We start from the raw sequence: 19221 nt of genomic DNA, 5'->3' as shown, positions 1-19221 counted from the left end.
CCCGTCGCTGCCCTCTTGGGACAGAGTTTGCACTCCGGGGTGCGGGGCGGGGGCGGCCCGAGGCCTCCAGCGCCCCGACCGGCCCCGCGCAGGGCAGTGGGGCCGCTCCCCCGGCGCCGGGGCGCGAGTCTGGGAAAGGGCACCGCCGCCTTCCCACGCTCCGGCGGCCCGCAGCCTCCGCGGCCCGGGCGGTGCCCCTCGGCCGGCCCTCCGCCCCGCGGCGGCCGCTGCAGCAGCCGGGAGATGCTGCGGACACCCTGCCGGCGGGGAGGCCCGGAGAAACTTAATCCTTTTTCTGCCAGCGATCCTCCAGTCTCCGTCTGGGTGGTTCCTTATTTCTGGCCTAGCTGTGAAAGCAGCCCGGTGGGGGAGAGGGAAAACTTACATATGTCCGGAGGACAGACTGCAACTGAACAGGGCAGAGGTGGGGTTTTTCCATTCCTGGCTCTTAAGAATTAAGTAAATAACGGCGGAGTGGATTTACAGAAACATTTTTAGCGACGATAGGGTTTAGGTTACTTAGTACTTTGTAGGGCGTTATTTCTTAGAGGCGTTGTTGTTGTTGTTGTTGTTGTTGTTGTGTGTGTGTGTGTGTTTTGGCTTCGCAGAGCAGGAAATTGGGATCCTGGTGTCCTTAGTTTCTTCACTTTCTCTCTTGCACACTCCCCTATCCGCCTTCGCGCTCAGCTCACTTGCCTTCTTCCTGAGTCGTCACACACCTACCTGCCCACCCAGATGTCCCACCAGAACGTACTGCCCCGCACCAACCTGTGCACTCTGCCTGCCGCCCAGCCCTGCAGCCTCTTGCTTCTCAACCCGTTTGCCTTTTTGACGATTTCTGAGTGTGGGGCTAGTGGATAGTGATGGTTGTGTGTCGGTGAGGAGGAGCCCTATACAGGAATATATGGAGACTGTGTAAATAGACAAGTAATGTGTGTGGGTTGATTCCTTGGGTTCTGGAGTTGGGCCATAAAGGACTGCCTTTAACCCTATTCTGTTCCCTCCCAGTACTCTAATCACTTCTCTGGCCATGTTCCAATAGAAGGGGAATGCGGAATAGGGAGCTTCCCTCCCCTCCTTCTGGCTTAACCCCAGCTGATTACCCCAACCCTCAGGTCCCCCATTTCACCCCTTTCCACTCATATTAATTGCCCTAAGGGGGAGACAGTCTTGGCTATTTTTATATATTCCTGCCCAATCAATTAACTTAATACAGATATATAATGTGAATTAGATTTTTCCTGATTGTTCCTCACAACTTGATTTATGTGGTTGAAATACAGGTGTAGGAGTGAGGACGATAAGAGAGTTTATCCCAAATCTGATGTTACATTGGCTTTATGGCCTTAGGACATCCCTATGACCTTTCTTTCATAGTTGATGCACTTGTGTAAAAGGCATAATATTGTGTGCTGGGTATTGTGAGTCTCAGCTTGGTCCTTTGAAGATGAAAGGGTTCTATAAACCCTCAGCATTACGCTTTTCAAATAAAGTACTTCATTTACCTTTTATTGGGATAATAGATTGACTGGATGTAAGGAGGAACCCTAGTTTACTGGAAAACTTAACTTTCCATTATTAGCGCCCCCCGGGAGCCAAATCTGTCACCGTACTCAGGACTCCTTTTTTGTTGTCGGTGCTCCTAATGCCTATACAACTGAATGAAAACATGCATAAAACTAGGCATGCAGAGTAATGGTGATTATTTTAAGTTGAGACTCGAATCATATCTAATGTACTCTAACCTAACAGTCTGAGTCAGACTCATTTGAAGGGGGCGATTGTTTCCCTCCCTCTTTCATGACCACTAAACTTGTCATCTAGCATGTTCTACCTTGCAAGGCCACCCTTGGGAAGCACTGCCACAAATCAGGGTGACTGGGTTGCTTCATGAATATATCATCTGAACAGTGCAAATTGATTTAGATGAAATTGGTTTAGTTAATCCCTCCTCTAAGTGCAGGGCAACTTGCTCCAACTTGCAGATCCTAAAGCCACTGGAGTCTCATAATTGCATCCCAAAATTGCTCTGGGTAGTGTGCCCGTCTGTTCCCTCATCCCTCCTCCCATAAAACCTGCTGACGCCATGACAGTTGAGAAGAAAACTGCAGAAGGAGTAGGTCTTTACCACTCAGCAAACCTCATTGGCTTGGTGAAGAGGAGAGAATGTCCTCTTCGCACTCTGTCTCTTAGCACTCAGATTCTCTCTTTCCCAGCCAGGGTACAGAGCCCTAAACAGGATGTGAGGGCAGGGCTGAGGCACAGAATGTGTCTTGAATGGCCATTTCCAGAGGCACCTGCTTGGCCTCTTGCGTTTCTGTCATCCAGTCTTTATGGATCTTGGCAACTCCCTAGCTGTTAGGCTATGTGACTCCACTGCTAGAAGAGACCAGGGGGTGCTCCATTTCCATTCAGCGTTTGTTTGTTTGTTTTGGTCTTCTGTGCAAAGGGGAAAACGAGGCACTGTGTTTGTGAAATGCCTCCTTACTTCAGCTGGCGATCTTGACTTAGAGCATTGCATCGTCAAAATAGGATGTGGAACAGGTCGATCCTGGATGTACGACAGTTCAGGAGAGTTGCCCGTTGTCCAATTTTTGATGACTGCAACACTGGTACCCAGGTGGCATTACTGTAATCTCTGTACTTCAGGTCTCTCAAAAACCACTGGGTTCATCACCACGCAGTGTAGAGCAGAGACTAGAAAAGTATTTCTCAGCTGGCACAATGGATGGTGCTAACAAGTGAGAAGACTGGATGAGTGGTGTTGAGACGAGAAATTCCACCTCCCGTTATCCTCCCTGTGCAGACTGCTTGCTGGTCCCCTTTTCATTTCTCCTCTCTCCCAAGGATCGATATGTTTTTCCATTTCCATGAATGAAAACTCTGCTCAAAGTCTTGTCGGCCCCAGAGGTCGGTGGCTTTTCCCACTGTTTCTCTTTTTCCATCTTTCCCTTCTCCATGACCATAGGCAGACGTAATCTTTTCGATAGTCCATCTCCCAGCTCCTGCATTTCCCTTAGAAATCCCGTGAGCTGCTCAGGCAGCTAGATGGGTTACAGTGTGGGTGGTGGAGGGGTTTTGAGCAATGTTCCAACACCCCGCCACTCCCTTCTTCACGCGGGGTTCACCTGAGTGCACGCTAGGGTGTTGGTTCAGTCTAAGTGGGTTAGCGAAGTATCATTAGTAAGACTTGTCCTACCTGGGTTCTTGTCTCCCTGCAGAGCTCTGACTGCTTGACCTCGGGCTTTGTCTCAGCCTCTTTCCTGCAGGTCAGACTCCTCTGGTTGATGAACAGCATCTCCAGTCTTTGGATCTTTTCTCTAACAGAGACCAAATGATCTGATAACAAACTCATTATGTAAACTCAAATCCTCCTGAAACCAAAAATCGCAGGATTTACAATTCTCCCGGTTAGGAGCATAACATCTGGCCTGGGAGACGATGCTAATGTAGGATGGTGACATGTGTGAATGTATACAGCCTAGAGATAGAAAAATGGTTTACGATCCAGAATCCTCAATTGCTTTGTCTATAGCCCTTTGTTTGGTGTTGCTAGGCTCCATGTGATTCCCCAGGGAGCAGAAGCTTGATTTCAAATAGGCTTCTGTTCTCTGTCCCTTGTCTCTGACCTGAACTTGGGGTGCTCTCAGCCTAACATTCACCAGTATGCCCTACATACACATATTGCCAGTTTTATTCTGTAGGAGTGGGGAGGGCTGCCCGTCCAGGTGTGTCCCTGAACATGTAAACATTTACAAACATTGTTCAGGGTAAGAGAGCTTGGGAAAAGCAGTCCTAGAACAGATGGAAAGCTGGACTGCTAGCATGAGGTAGATTAAGTTGGTTCTCCATTTGTTCAACATTGTGACTGCTGGTGTGTTCTGCATGAAGATAAAGGTGTTATGAATTGTACTTAGGACTCCTGTCAGTTTTCCTGGGTTACCTTGGCAAATCCTCCTCTTGGTTCCTGAGATTAGTCTTTTGCCTTTGTAGCCAATGTGGGACTTTCAGTTCTGCTATTGTGATATTCACTATAATGTTTATGGTGACTCTATTATATAAAATGGCCAATGGTTGGCTTTAGGAGCTAATTATTGTAAAGAAAACATCTTTAAATCCACATGCTATAAAATATTAAGTAGGCTTTAATGATCTTTTAGACAGAAACTGGCACTGATGCTCTCTGTCAGTCAGTCATCAACCTCCAGTTCTCAGCTCTCCTTGTGCGTGATAAAAACTGAAAAAAAGAGAGACAGTTCTTCCTTTTGGGGAGACTCCAGTCTAACAGAGGAGACATATGAGCATGAGAAAGACCACAGACACATGGTCCTCCAGAAAACTTGCGGGCAGTTTGACTGTTCTCCGTCATACCAACCGCATGTTTGGGAACAAATTTCCAAACGTTTGGGAACGAATTTCCAAACATTTACTGCTTTCCTCAATGACTTGCTTTGTATCTGTCCGTCTGTGAGTGAATGATGAGAATGTCTCCCTATTTGTAAAGCAAGTTAATAATTTTATTTTATCTTCATGCGCTCCTCATAAGAGCCTGTGAGCTGGGGTAGGGCCAGTGTTTTTCAATCTACAGATAAGGAGGCTGTGGCCCAGACACTTTAAATGTATTACCTAGGATCACTCAGCTAATTCAGCTTAGAGTCAGGCTATAACCAGGCCCTGTTTTGAGGATCCAGTGAGATAATGGCTTTGGAACCATTTTGAAACTATCACATGGTACACAAATGTAAGATGGCCATTATTAGTTATGCTTACTGACCACCTAGCCTCTTTTTTCCTGGGTTTCTGTTTTTAGTCCGTGTCCTTTTAGGGTGAGAATTCTATGCATTTGTTGCCTTTTGTGATCCCAAATGATCTTTTCCCCCCCCCAGCTTCAGGGGGGTCCTTTCCTACTAAGAGCATTCCAGGATTTGGTTGTCTTTCCTTTTCAGTTCCAAAAGGTGTTCTCGTTAGTTTGTACCCCTCCCCCCACCCCTGTACTCCTCTCCCCCTCTGTTGTCCTCTAGGAACACCCATTATATGTTCCTTGAGGCACAACAGGCAAAACCAGCCGCTGTCCTTCAGCATCTTGGTGTAGCCACAGGAAAGTAAAGCGTTTTGTTCCTTTCACGATGATGCCCTTCACTGGTTAGCCTTTCTTGTCACACCGATAAATAAGATTTGTGTTTTGAGCAGCTAGTTTTCAATAAAGCCTCCATGTCTTTCCTATGTGGGGACAGAGAGCAAGAGCTCTGTAATAATCGGATATCAGAACTGGAAAGCATCTGAAAGAGATCGTGTGGTGATTCTAGTTCAACTTGTATGACATTTACAGTTAGGGAAACATCGGATTAAGCTGGGACTCATTCTCTCATCCCCCAAGGCAGGGAGATGGGTTTGTAGTGTTTTAAGGAAAAGCTCATGGGACATTCATGTTAATATCCTGAAGAATGTTTATTTTCCATTAATTTGTTTTTAAAACAAGTCCTGCAGCTCAGCTCAATTCTCATTCTACAGCCCAGAGGTCAGGCTTGGTTTCACACTCTCGGGTTTTTCTGTGAAGAAGATGGGGATGTGTGTTTGTGGGGTGGGAGGGAACCATGGCTCCTTAGGGAGGTAGTGAGAGCCCAGGGCCACACTCTGCAGACCTGGGAGATGAAAACTAGACCGAATCTAAACTGCTGAAATACAGGAGCATTTAATTATGTTCAAATAACATTTGAAATAATAGAATTCTGGCAAGTGCAGATCACAGCCTTTCTCGGTGATCGGAGTTGACGGCATGCTGGATTTGGAGGGCAATGCCGAAATCAGTCTTTCATTTTGTAGGTGTAGAATGCATTATTTTTATCTTAACCACCTGCACAGAAGCTCCTCTTTTGTATTTCCACTCACTCACTCACACAGCCTTCTGATACCTTCTTATCGTTCTGTCTCGTCAACCTCTGTTTTTTAGGGGTCTCCACCTGAAGGGGGTGCAAAGTGAAGATAAGGCAGGCAGAAACAGTTATAAAGTCCAGCAAGGGCAAATGCATAAACATACTAAATGATAGAGAAGGGAACAAATCAGTGTGGGCATTTCGGATGTGGGCATTTGTTTCTTAACATGGCAATTGGTCTGCCCTCTCAGGCGTTTCATCAGTGCATTTTTGTGACAAACCATAGTGTTTTCTGGCAAAAGTTTCCTGATTACCTGTTATCAGGTGGCACTCAATCGGGTTCACATCGTGTCTTTATCTTTAGCACACTCTAATTCTGCAGAGATCAGTGATTCACAGACTTCTGGAAGTTGTGACACTTTGCCACTGTTTCATTTTTGTCATACTGCTTCCCTCTGTCTTTCCTAAAAGTATTTAGTGATATAGGAGCCAGGCATTTTTTTTAAGGAGTCTTGTGTTTTTTATTTTATTTCACTTTTAGAGATTTTATTTGTTTTAGAGAGAGAGAGAGAGAGAGAGAGAGAGATCAACGGAAGGGGCAGAGGGAGAGGGAGAGAGAGAGAGAGAATCCCAAGCAGACTCTGCACCGAGAGCGGAGCCCGACCAGGGGCTGGAGGCCAGGACCCTGAGATCATGACCCAAGCTGAAACCAAGAGTCAGATGCCCAACTGATTGAGCCACCCAGGCAAGCTTTGTGGTTTTTAAATGAATACAAATTGGCAACTGAGAACTTTCTGACAACCATTGATCATTAGAGTTATTCTAGGGTGTTGGAAAACCTAGACAGGGACTCACTGACCTAGAAAAACAATAGAAAGAAGTAATCCAGTAGGGTTTAGAATGACTACATCGTTACATAGATGGCAGTATAGTATAGTGGTGAACTGTTTACACTCCAGGGTCAGACCTGGGTTTGAGTCTTTTTTTTAAAAAAATTCAGATGTAATTCATGTATCATAATATTCACTGTTTTAAAGTGTACAATTTGGTGGATTTTAGTATATTCACAAAGCTGTGCAACAATCACACTGATTCCTGAACATTTTCTTTGTCATCCCCCAAAGAAACTCTGTACCCATTAGCAGTCACCACCTTTCCCTCCCTCTCCCCAACCCTTGGCAACCACTAATCTACTTTCTGTTCTTATGGTTTTGCCTATTCTGAGCATTTCATATTAAAAGAATCATACAACTTTTGGCCTTCTGTGACTGGCTCCTTCCATGTTGTGGTATGGATCAATACTTTATTAGTTTTTCTTGACGAATAATATTCCATTGGATGGATGTACCATATTTGTTTATCCATCAATTGACAGACATTTGGGTTATTCCTACCATTTGGCTATTTTGAATGATGCTGCTATGAACATCTGTGTACAAGTTTTTGAGTGAGCACATCTTCAGTTCTTCTGGATCATATGCTAACTCCACATTTAGCCATCCGAGGAATTGCCAAACTATTTCCTAAAGCAAATGCACCATGTTACATTCCCACCAGCAATGTCTGAGGGTTCCAGTTTTTCCAGATCCTGGCTGATATTTGCTATTTTTTAAAATTACAGTCATCCTAGTGGGTGTGAAGTAGTAATATAGCCATCCCAGTGAGTACGAAGTGGTGTTTCAGTGTGGTTTTGATTTGGCTTTCCTTAATGGCTAATGATATTGTGTATCTTTTCATATGCTTACTGATCCTTTATTTGTATATCATCTTTGGAGAAATGTCTCTTCAGATCCTTTGCCCATTTTTTGGGGGGGTCTTTTTTACTGTGGAGTTTTAAGAGTTCTGTGTATTTCTAGATACTGGACCCGTATCACATCTGTGACTTGAAATTATTTTTTCCCATTCTATGAGTAGTCTTTTCACTTTCTTGATGTCATTTGCAGCACAGAAGTTTTAAATTTTGATAAAGTCCAGTTTATCTATTTTTTTTCTTTGGTTGCTTGTGCATTTAGTATAATGTAAGAAACCCTTGCCTACAGGCACCTGGGTGGCTCAGTCGTTAAGTCTGCCTTCGGCTTGGGTCATGATCCCAGGGTCCTGGGATCAAGCCCTGCATCGGGTTCCCTGCTCAGCAGGAAGCCTGCTTTTCCCTATCCCACTCCCCCTGCTTGTGTTCTTTTAAAAAAAAGGAAAAGAAACCCTTGTCTAATCTAAATTCACAAAGATTTATACCTATGTTCCCTTCCAAGATTTTGTAGTTTTTGCACTTTCACTTAAGTTGTTGATTTATTTTGAGACAATTTTTTGTATATGGTATGTGGGGGGGGTCTAACTTCATCACCTTTTTCTTTCTTTCTTTCTTTCTTTTTTTTTTTACATGTAGATACGCAGTTGTAATACCATTTGTTGAAAAGATTGTTCTTTCCTCACAGAGTGGACTTGGAATCCTTGTCAAAACTTACTTGCCCATAAACATATGTGTATATCAGTTTATTTCTGGACTCTCAGTCTTATTCTGGGTTTGAATCTTAGCTCTGCTCCTTGCAAATAAATGTGATCTGGGACAGGTTATTATTATTTTTTGGGGGGGGGGTAATTATACTACCTACCTTTTAAAGGGTCGTTGTGAAAATGAAATGAGATAATGCCCGTAAAGGTATTATTTAGGGCCTGGCACAGAGTACATGTCAGATAAATTTGAAGGGGGAAAGGTGCTTCAATAATCAGGGAAGTAGTGTAAAAGGGAAATAGTTGAAAGGATGTTGAAATATTAGGAGTGGCCAGAACAAGGTGGCCTCATAAATGAGAGATGAGATGAACAGATGTTTGAAGAAGTTGAAAAAAAAATATTCAGTTCCCCAGTCTCGGCTACCGCCATTGCTAGATGATGATGAAACAGAACAGAATAGAAATAGTATAGAAAAGTGACTTACCATGAGCAACAGATTGTAACCATCTTATATTATTCTTTATAGAGCTGAAATCAGTTAAGGTGGATTATTTCAGAGCACTGGTGTTTGACTTTTTTCCATCAAGGAATCTTCTGAGAACATTTTGAATGCTGTGGACAACCCTCTTCCCATGAGAATACATATATGACAAACACACGACATTCTTCAGACAGTTCTAGGAGGTTCAGAAATCCCTGGTTAAAAGTCCTATCTTGACCTTATTCGAGGCAATGCTGACCCATAGCAAACTTTGCCGAGCTTAATTTCATAGCGAGGTTCAAGTGTCCCAGTTACTGCAGAACAGTATTTACGGTTTCAGGGAAGCTCAGGAGAGCTTTTCCTCTTGTACGGAAGAATTTGTATGGCGCCCTCCTAAGATTTAGAAGAGTACCACAAATGCTCTAATTGTTTTTCTACAGGTTTCAGCACGTAGAGGTCTTTCAGCAATGCTCCTGACCATCTGTCATTTTGGAGGGAAACCTTCCTCAGCTCTCCCAGGTAGCTCCCAACACAGACATTGAAGAATGCAGACTTCTAGTTCTGGAAGAGAGAGTAAATAAATGCAGTGTGAGGTGGAGTTGGGCCTAGAAGAAAAAGATAGGATTCTGGAAGGGACTCGGAATGAGAGGAGGTTTCAGAGAAACTCAGGAGGACACAGAAAGACAAAAGTAGAAGCGGAGACATGCTGTTTAGAAACCCACTTGCAAATAGTCAAGATGAACTTCAGTGCAGGAGGTGAGATGGTTGAAGGAAAGGTGTAGGGGAAAGAGCACAGGCACTGGCATCAGACTGACCCAGTGTGCTGGGTATGTATGTCCCTGGTTGATTTACTTAGCAATCCTGAGCCCCAATTTCCTAACTGTAATATGGGTATGGTAGTTCCTTCCTCACAGGCTTCCTGACAGAATTTATTGAAGTGATGTGTGTAAAGGGCTTAACAGTACTCAGAATACCGGAGGTGCTCAATAAATGCTAGGTCCCTTCTTCCGACTTCTACTTTAAGGGATCCTTTGTTTAATAATTACTGAATACCTATGTATGTCTGAGGCACCATGCTCAGAATAAAAATATGAAATAGTTGATGCCCTCAAGGAGCAGGGAGAGTTAGCTGGAGACACAGATCTGTAAAGGAAATAAAAGAGAATGTTCTGGAAGCCATCAGTGGCTGTGGCGATAAACATGTCAATGTGCGAACTCCTGGGTTTGTAGGCATGGATGCTGATATTCACCTGATAGGGAAGACTGGAAGAAGAGCAGGTGTTTGGGGTTTTTGTGGTGGGGATGGGGGTGTGGGTGAAGGGGTGGTGTAAATAGCAAGTCCATTTATGGACATGTTGAATTTGAGCAGCGGAGCTATCAAAGGGTATATTCCTGCCTGGAGCAAAAGTTGGAATCTATCATCTCCAGAGTCTCTTCCAATTTTAGGATTCTGTGATATATGCACATTGTAATTGTTTTACCTTTTCCTCTCTATAGGTGAGTGCTGATAGAGACTATAAGCCACATGTGGCCAGCCAACAATTTAGAAGCATTTGTAAATCATAAACAAAGACTGACCACGCATCTCATGTTTGAATGAAAGTGGTCATACAAACATCTGAACTTACCAAACCGAGAGTGGCTGTTTTACAAAAAAGACTCTTTATTTTTTAACCTGCTTTCCTATAGATTTCCATTAGATAGCTAGTTAGTTTAGTGCACGCTTAAAGGTTTGATTTAGAAGCAGCTTTTAAAGATGCATCTGTTATACTTAGTGGCAGAATCGAAATTTTAGGCCTTGGCGAGGGTCTCCAATGATAGTGAGCTGATGAACAAAAGTTATTCAAAAGCCAAAGATGGCTTTTTCTCTTTTCTATAAATAGGATTAACATTTTCTGTCGATAAGACATATTTTTCCTCAGTTAGGTCTAGCTTAGAACATTTCTGTGTGTTGATTTTAATTAACGGAGGACCCCTGGCAGTATCTATTATGTTCAGCTCAGGAATGTCTGCGGAAGAAGAGAGAGATTGACCAAGAGATCAGTTTCATGTTAATCGGGTGACTTCTTTTACTCTCTGATGGTACCTACCGAAATGAAAGTTACCAGATCTGAAAATTTCTGGCCCCTCGCCTTGCTAATTTGTATCTGGGTGTTGGTTTGCATCTTGTTATGTTTTAGGATGGCCGAAAACACACATGGGGAGGTGCGCTTTGTAGCAGGCCTGTGCCTGCTCAGTCGGTGTGTACTAATAAAACCCAGCCGAAACCACAAGATAATGCATCTTCATTATTGATCCGCAGCTACTGATGAGTAAGTTGCAAAGTCACAGTCCCTTCTCATTGAGCTTGACGAGGTGCAAAGCTTGCTTGACATAAAATACAGAATGGTACTGGAAAATGGGGATGGAGAATTTCGCAGGGCCTCAGGCTCATCATAGTCCAGGACCAGAGATGCCAGTGGATGATATGTGAGGGATGGCCCCGCGCTGGTATTGTGAGCTGGAAAGTAGTCTTAACCAGTCAACCAGGATTCAGAGGTGGCCACACAGTTCTATTTATTAGCACAGGAGCCTAAACTCGGGCATTTATCGAAAGCAAGGCTTGAAGCAGGGGGCAAAAGGCTTTTTGATTAATTTCCAGCTGGCTTTCCTCTTGCTCCAGCATCGCTCGGGGAATCCAGCGCGCCGAGTCTCCGCTGGTGAGCGTGGAAGCAATGCTCTATCCACGTTTCCTTTGGAGACGCTTAGTGACTCCTGCTTTGTATTCCTTGCAGGTGAAAGCCCAGCCTCTGTGGTTCTTAATGCCCCAGCAGGATTATTTTCACTAAAGATGGAAACACTGGAGTCCGAATTGACCTGTCCAATCTGCCTGGAGTTGTTCGAGGACCCCCTGCTGCTCCCCTGTGCCCACAGCCTCTGCTTCAGCTGTGCCCACCGCATCCTGGTCTCAAGCTGCAGCTCTGGTGAATCCATTGAACCCATTACCGCTTTCCAGTGTCCTACGTGCAGGTATGTTATCTCGCTGAACCACCGGGGCCTGGACGGCCTCAAGAGGAATGTGACTTTGCAGAACATCATCGATCGCTTCCAGAAGGCTTCCGTCAGTGGGCCCAATTCCCCAAGTGAGAGCCGCCGGGAGAGGACTTATAGGCCCAGCACGGCCATGTCGAGTGAGCGAATTGCTTGCCAGTTCTGCGAGCAGGACCCGCCAAGGGATGCAGTGAAAACATGCATCACCTGTGAGGTCTCCTACTGTGACCGTTGCCTGCGGGCCACACACCCGAACAAGAAACCTTTCACCAGCCACCGCCTGGTGGAACCAGTGCCCGACACGCATCTCCGAGGGATCACCTGCCTGGACCATGAAAATGAGAAAGTGAACATGTATTGTGTGTCCGATGACCAATTGATTTGTGCCTTATGCAAACTGGTGGGACGTCACCGAGACCATCAGGTCGCGTCCCTGAATGACCGATTTGAGAAACTCAAGGTAAGGGATCTGGGAAATATCCCTTACACAGCTTGGTCTCTTTTATACGTAGCCATACAGTTAGCGAGTTCTCTAACAAAGCTAGGGCCACCTTGCCTAGGTGACAAGTCCATTAACTCCCAAGGTGCCCTTGTGAGGAATAGCCTACCCACTTGCAAGCTCTCACTGGAACCTGTTTCGTCAGTTGCATAAACCTGCTTTCATTCCTTCACCTCTGGCCAGTTCTGGTCTGGATGAGTTAAGCCCTTGGCCCTGCGCACCACTCCAGTAGCGCATCCAGGGAAACGAGTCCCTCTCTCCTCTGTCAGTGACATATCGCACACTACATATCTTTGTCATGATCTTTCCACCTCTTCTTTTAAGTATGTGAGTACCTGTGTAGGTGTACTATAATTAGCATATGTGCTGATATGCACAGCTATGGGGAGAGCAATGGGAAAGCTGGGCGTGTCTCTGTGGAGGTGTCTGAGTGTGTCTCTACGTAGGCGGGAGATTTGTGTGGAGGACAGTAGCGTCTGTGTTAGCCTGCTCAGTACGCTAAAGAAACAAAGGCCTGACATTGGCTGCCTGCTACTAATTGCCCTCAAGCCCTTAACGTGGAGCTCACTAAGCCTGCCTTAAAAAACCAAACCAAACCAAAAAAAACAAACAAAACAAAACAAAACAAAAAAAACCCAAACCCAGAGCAGAACAGCAGACCAAAAATTAAAAAAAGGAATTTTAGTTTACCAGAAGTCAGGAGGGATAATCCAATGTCTGAACTAAAGCTTTAAACCGAAGGCAATAAATCTTGAATCCAGTATCCGATTTTGTGCCTGTGCTCGTTTCTGTGGGTTGCAGACTGAAGCCCCTGGTTGCAGTCCCTGCCTTGGAAGTTCCCAGTCTTTAATATGTGTTCCGTGGACAGAGTTTTCCGAAGTTGTCATGCCACATAGTATTTATGCACAAGACTAAGTGCCTATTTTATAAAGCCCTATTGCCTCACTTTGATGTTAACAAATGTCAGCTCCGGCAAATTGTTTTCTTCCCGTTGCCTGCCCGCTGTGTGGCTTAACTGCTCTTATGAAGGGAGCTATTTAGCAGAAATTCCAGGAAAAATAAATGTTTAAATGACTAACAGGATGACCACCCCCAAACAGGGACTGGATATAGAAGCCAAGCTGGAAGGAAGACCCAGATAGGGTGGAAGGAGGGCAAGAAGGAAGCGGGGATTTTCCTTTTGCCATGCCCTGAACAAGTCCTGGTAACTTACCTAAAAGTTTCGTGGTTGGCGACGGTAGCAATACTCTGAATAGGATATATTTTCCTTTCCTGTAATTTGTTGCAAGCAGTATTGAGAAGTAGTCACACTGACAATGGTTTGTGCCGTCTTCAATTTTTATTTATACCTAATATTTACAAATTTGTATGAAATTCAGCATTTATCTGTGGATTTCACTCAAGGTGATATTCTCATTCCCTTCAAAACTATAGCGAGGAATAAGCTCATTGATTTCAGTTCTTAGATGCCTAAGACGCTAGGCCCTGCACTTGTTCTAGCTAAAGCCTCACACTGTAACGTGGTATAAACTAAGACCTGGCGAGGTTAAGTGATTCAGTCAGAGTCACAGAATTGGATTGGGAACTCGGCTTCTAGACCCCACGTTAAGTATCCTTTCTGCTGTGGCCTGCCGCTGCTTTGTTTTGGACCTAAGTTTTGCCCATGAAATGTGATTTGCAACTTAACTTTATGCTCTGGCAATTGCACATTTCATGGGTCACAGATAAACGATTAACAGCATCAAGGAAAGGACATACTGTAGAAACGTACAGCTTCGTAGTGGCAAGAGGTGGGGGTGGGGCTGCAGGAAGGGGGGGATATGGAGAGGATGGAGCAGTTTCTGCCAAATATTTGCAGGTGTTGGAACTATAATAAGGCATTGGCCTTGAGAAACACTCCAAACAGAAAACTCTGTATCCATATGTACAGTGGAGATAATAAAAGACTAGATAGAATAAGCCTGTATCTGTAGAACACCAGCTTTTTGAAAACATCCGAAAACATGAAAACACTGGATGATTGATTAGCTATTTGGCACCACACAGCCATAGCCCTAGTCTCCGGGGCTGGATGGAGCACAGAAGTATTTTACCAAAAGATACTTTGGTCTGTAACTAATCAGTAATCTTTGGAGAAAGAAAGGCCAGATTTTTGAATTGTTCCCCTTTAAATTTTTTAGGAAACGTGCAGAAAATTCTGATTATAAATTAAGTGGAAACTTTTTTTTTGGCTCATTTTTGGACCGAGAGTGGAAACATATGAATCATTCCCAACCGCGTGGTTTGTTATGTTGTCTGGAACATCTTGGACTTTGGGGCAGGAGAAAGTGTGTGTGAGTGTATGTGTGTGTGCGCGTGTGTGTGTTGGATGTGTGGGGATCACTTCGGTTTGGTTTCCAAATGTAAAGGCTATGAGTTCTCCACATGAGGCAGAGAGGAGGTCTGACTTTTAGTGTCTCTGTATTCTCACTTCTTTGGGTTCATTTTAATTTAAAAGCATTTAGGATCATCCCCTTAACCTGCCAGATTCTTCCCCAGGGAGAAAGGGGAAAACTGATTGTCAGAAGCTATGGGGGAGATGGCCTGGAGCTCACTCCACTGGCCCTGAGAGGAGCATGGCAGTCCTACAGGAGAAGGGGAAGGAGGATACTACATATACCTACGGGTTTTACTTTCTGACCAGTAAGTGAAATGGTGTTTATTTGTTCTTTTCGGTTCTGGAGCTTCCCCGTTGACCTTCATAACTACCCTTTCTGTACTAACCTCCCTGAGTAGGATTAGTGGTTTCTAGTATTTATTTGTTCAATAAAGAATAAACACACTGGTGTGTTATAAGATGAAAGGTCAGAATAACCAGAAGCCAGCCTGTCTTCTTAACATGTGCTCAAACTGGAGGACAGGGTTTGGGATACTTACTATGGTTTATTATCCTTATTTAGTTGTCCATTCTAACTACATGTCCTTCCGAAGGCCACTAGTGGTTCAATTAATTCTTCAATTCCAAAGAATAATTTTCTTCACAGTAGAAAGGTCTATCAGAGTCATTATTTCCTCCATCCCTTCTCTTTCCATGTGCTAGTCCCAATATATATTCTTTTTTTTTAAAGATTTTATTTATTTATTTGACAGAAAGAGAGCACAAGTAGGCAGAAAGGCAGGCAGAGAGAGAGAGGGGGAAGCAGGCTCCCTGCCAAGCAGAGAGCCCAATCCAGAGCTCGGTCCCATGACCCTGAGATCTGACCTGAGCCAAAAGCAGAGGCTTAACCCACTGAGCCACCTAGGCGCCCCAATCCCAATATATATTCTTAACTTGTGATATTGTGCTGCATTTCTATAAAAATGCTTCACATGTTAAAGAGTTTTCATCGGCCCATGAGTTTCTCTCCTTCAAAGAGATTGATACTATTGCATTAATAAGTGTTGGCTTTATAAAAAGAGGTCACATTTCAATGGTCTATATTGATGACAGATCTCAACTCCACATTCTAAATCCTGTATGACTTGATTCGTGTGCTGCCCATCTGTCTTACCCCGCTACCACTCTCAGACATGCTACCTTCATCTGCCCAGACTAGCCTCCTAACCGCCTCCTAAACACACCACTCCTTCTTTTGGGTGACTCCCAACTTTGACCCGTGCTCTTTTCTTGACCCGCTTAGGAGTCCTACTCATTCTTTAGTCCCCAGCTAAAACCCCATAAGGTCCATATCCCATGAATTCTTTGAGGCCAGGCACAATGTCTTTTATTTCTTCAGTATCCTCCTTCGTGCCTTGCATACACAGTATATGCTCAAGGCATCCAAGTGAATGGAATCTTTATAACAGATCTGTGGGAAGTATACCACCGGCGTCTATAGCTTGCTTTAGCTCTCATCTTGTAAGATATCAATCTGTCTTGCCATTGTGGCTACTTCAGAGGTCTGAAAAAAAAAATCTCCCACGGACTACTGATAATGTTAAAAAACTGAGTGCTTGCGAAAGTATGGCATGTCCTTATTTTAAGTGCCTATTCATTTGGATTGCTGGATTTTCCAACTGCCTAGCCCTATGGTGACATCTGTATAAATCAGATGCGATTATTATAATTCTCTTTGAGAGTGATGTCTTCACATTTCCATGTCCATAGCCTGCCAAAAATATAGCTGATGAAAACCAGAGGGAATAGAGGAATTTCCTGAAAGGAATAAACAAGCACATTTTCTTTTTTTCATTACATTTCCACAAATTCATTACTACAAATAATTCTTAAATGCAGTTACATTTACATATCAGGGATCTTGTTGTTATAAAATATTACTTGGCACCAGAGTAAGCTTTTTGTTATGGGAAAGTAAAGTGTGCACGCGTGTGCACGCGCACGCGCGCGCGCACACACACACACACACACTCACCCCCCACACACACACGGAAAGAGAGGCTGAGACGGAGAGAGCTAAAGATTGCTAGACAAAGAAAAGGGAGATATGAGACTTGGAGAATGTTCAAAGGAAAGTCACAACGAGAGTTAAAAGGTTGGAAAATATGATATTCTAGAATCTTATCAGAGTTGATTACTTGCCTTTCTTCCTACTCAGTCACTCTGTCATCCACCCACCCATTCTCACTCAGCCACCACCTTCTCCCAGTCATTTGTCTGCTCACCCACTAGACACCCACTTCTGTCTGCCAAGACAGATACCCTCTCAACTTATCTACCACTGGACATTTGACTGTTTCAGAACCAGCATGACTATTAATATAAGAGAAAGAAAAAAATATCTTTATGAAAGCCTGGGTTGAGAGGAAGTATATTTGCATACATATGTATGTGTCACCATATATGAGTGTGTGTATTTCTGCGTGGCTAAGCGGCTGAGAATGCCTCTGTTTGTTTGTTTATGTATTCTACTGTGTGTGAGGAGGAGAGAGCGTCTGTGTTCATCTTCTGTGGGCGTATCTATAGAGAGGTTGGGTATGAGGATGCCATGAGCATAAGGCCATGAGCATGGTCCCCCTAAGAAGGGTCATGGCCTCAGTAGAATCTATCCTGAGACTAAGGATCTCCCTAATAAATGAGCCATGTCATAAATTCTCATGATAAGCAGCTTCAGTGAAGCCAGGCTGGGTTACTGTAGGTGAGGGAGCAGAAAAAGTTACTTTTCCATTTCACCCACTTAGGTATTGAACCACAGTAGCAAAATATCATATAAACGAAGTGTTTGGGTCCAGATTGGCACTCTCTATGATATGGTGGTGGACACACAAGTATGGGGTTGAGGGTAATTAATATCTGGCATGGAGTTTCTAAACTAGCTAAACTAGCCTTCAGCTCATGATCATAAGATCAGTCTTGCTTATGGATCTGGCTTCTCTGTGCTCTTTCCACAACGTGCTCCCCACTACTTTAATATGTATCAAATCTCTACTCATTTTGTGCGGGTGGGAGATAAAATGGTTTTTATTCCATCTCTGCTTGAACTGAGTGCTAAGACTTATCTGAACTCCTGTTTTTTTTCCATCTAATAATTATATGGAGTCTCTGGCTGTATTCTTACATAGTATTAATGTGTCAGAAGATGTTTTCTATTTTTTTTTAAATTGGTTTGAGAGCAGGCTTAGCAAGTGGATACTCCTGTTATCTGTGCTGCCATCTCTCTGTTTTTGTCATTTCTCTTGTTCCAAGTCTTCTCCTCACCAACATCTGCAAGGAGCTAACAGTTGTCAGTCCGAGCACAATTTACAAAATGTTGACTCAGAGGGACGCCTGGGTGGCTCAGTGGGTTAAGCCGCTGCCTTCGGCTCGGGTCATGATCCCAGCGTCCTGGGATCGAGTCCCACATCGGGCTCCTTGCTCAGCGGGGAGCCTGCTTCTCCCTCTGCCTCTGCCTGCCACTCTATCTGCTTGTGCTCACTCTCGCTCACTCTCTCTCAAAAAAAAAAAAAAAATCTTAAAAAAAAAAAAAAAAAAAAAAAAAAAAGAAAAAAAAATGTTGACTCAGAGATTGCTTCCTGGGTGGATGAAAATCCTGTCTATTCTTATTGGGAAAAGGAACATATTCCAGAATAATAATATTGGTGAGGAAGGATGAAGGAAAGAAGAATTATTAAGCCCAAAGAAGCAAAGTTGAAAGGGGGGAAAATGTGATAATGACATGCAAGTTCTCGAATGGTTGATGTAATGAGGTAATGTCTTGTTCTTTATCTCCCCTGAAGACAGGACAGATAGTAACTTAAACTGTAGCACCAGGGATCAAGGCCAAGGATTCATTCATTCATTTAACAAACAATTCATGAGCACTCACTTTGTTTACTGAACACTGTTCAAGTCATAGCAGTAGGAGCTGGGGACACAGGAAATCAGGCACAGTCACTGCCCTGCAGAGTTTTGAACTTGGTAAGAGAGACAGATAAGTATATCAAACATTCCAAAGCAGTACGGTAAGTGCCATGACAGAGGTGTGTGTAGGATGGTAGGAAGCACAAAGGAAGACTCAGGGAAAGGGAGTCATGGAGCTCAAAGCAGGGAATCATGAATGAATTTGTTGGAAAGAAGGGTCAAACTGGAGACTGTGAAGAATGATGGACGGGACTTGGTGAATGGCTGACTGTATGGTTAGAGATGTTGGAGAGAAAGAGTTAAAAAATGATTTTGGAGTAGGAGATGACTTGAAGAATAGTGGAACTGGGGATAGAAGTAGGGAAATTTGGAAGGGGCTAACAGTTTGGGTGGGATGATTTGACTTTAGCCTTGAGTTTGTTATAATCATGGGTCATTCAGCATTCATTCATTCATCAAACGTTTACCGAACACCTATTAGATGCCAAGTACCAGAAGGGATGTTGGGGTTACATTGATAAAAGAGCTCAGTCCCAACCCTGCTGGAGTTTTCAGCTCAGTGTGGGGAGAATG

At 43.9% G+C, this 19221-nt stretch overlaps 1 protein-coding gene across 2 annotated transcripts in view; it reads left to right on the top strand.

The window, feature by feature from the left end:
- LOC111161275 (midline 2) overlaps positions 1 to 19221 on the top strand; it is a 95136-nt gene that overhangs the window by 1120 nt on the left and 74795 nt on the right. Inside the window, exons 1-2 of one of the 2 annotated variants that reach the window (XM_022524859.1) lie at positions 9269 to 9322; positions 11578 to 12293. In XM_022524859.1, the coding sequence (XP_022380567.1) occupies positions 9271 to 9322; positions 11578 to 12293 (768 nt within the window). In that variant the 5' untranslated portion in view covers positions 9269 to 9270. Of the gene's footprint in view, positions 1 to 9268; positions 9323 to 11577; positions 12294 to 19221 lie in introns of those variants that run through there. The other variant, XM_022524860.1, reaches the window with a different exon arrangement.

This window comes from Enhydra lutris, unplaced genomic scaffold (assembly GCF_002288905.1).
Source record: "Enhydra lutris kenyoni isolate GAN:26980312 unplaced genomic scaffold, ASM228890v2 scaffoldscaffold83, whole genome shotgun sequence".
NCBI lineage: Eukaryota > Metazoa > Chordata > Mammalia > Carnivora > Mustelidae > Enhydra > Enhydra lutris.
Note: the sequence above shows the minus strand (reverse complement) of the source record. Positions and strands in the feature narration are given on the sequence as shown.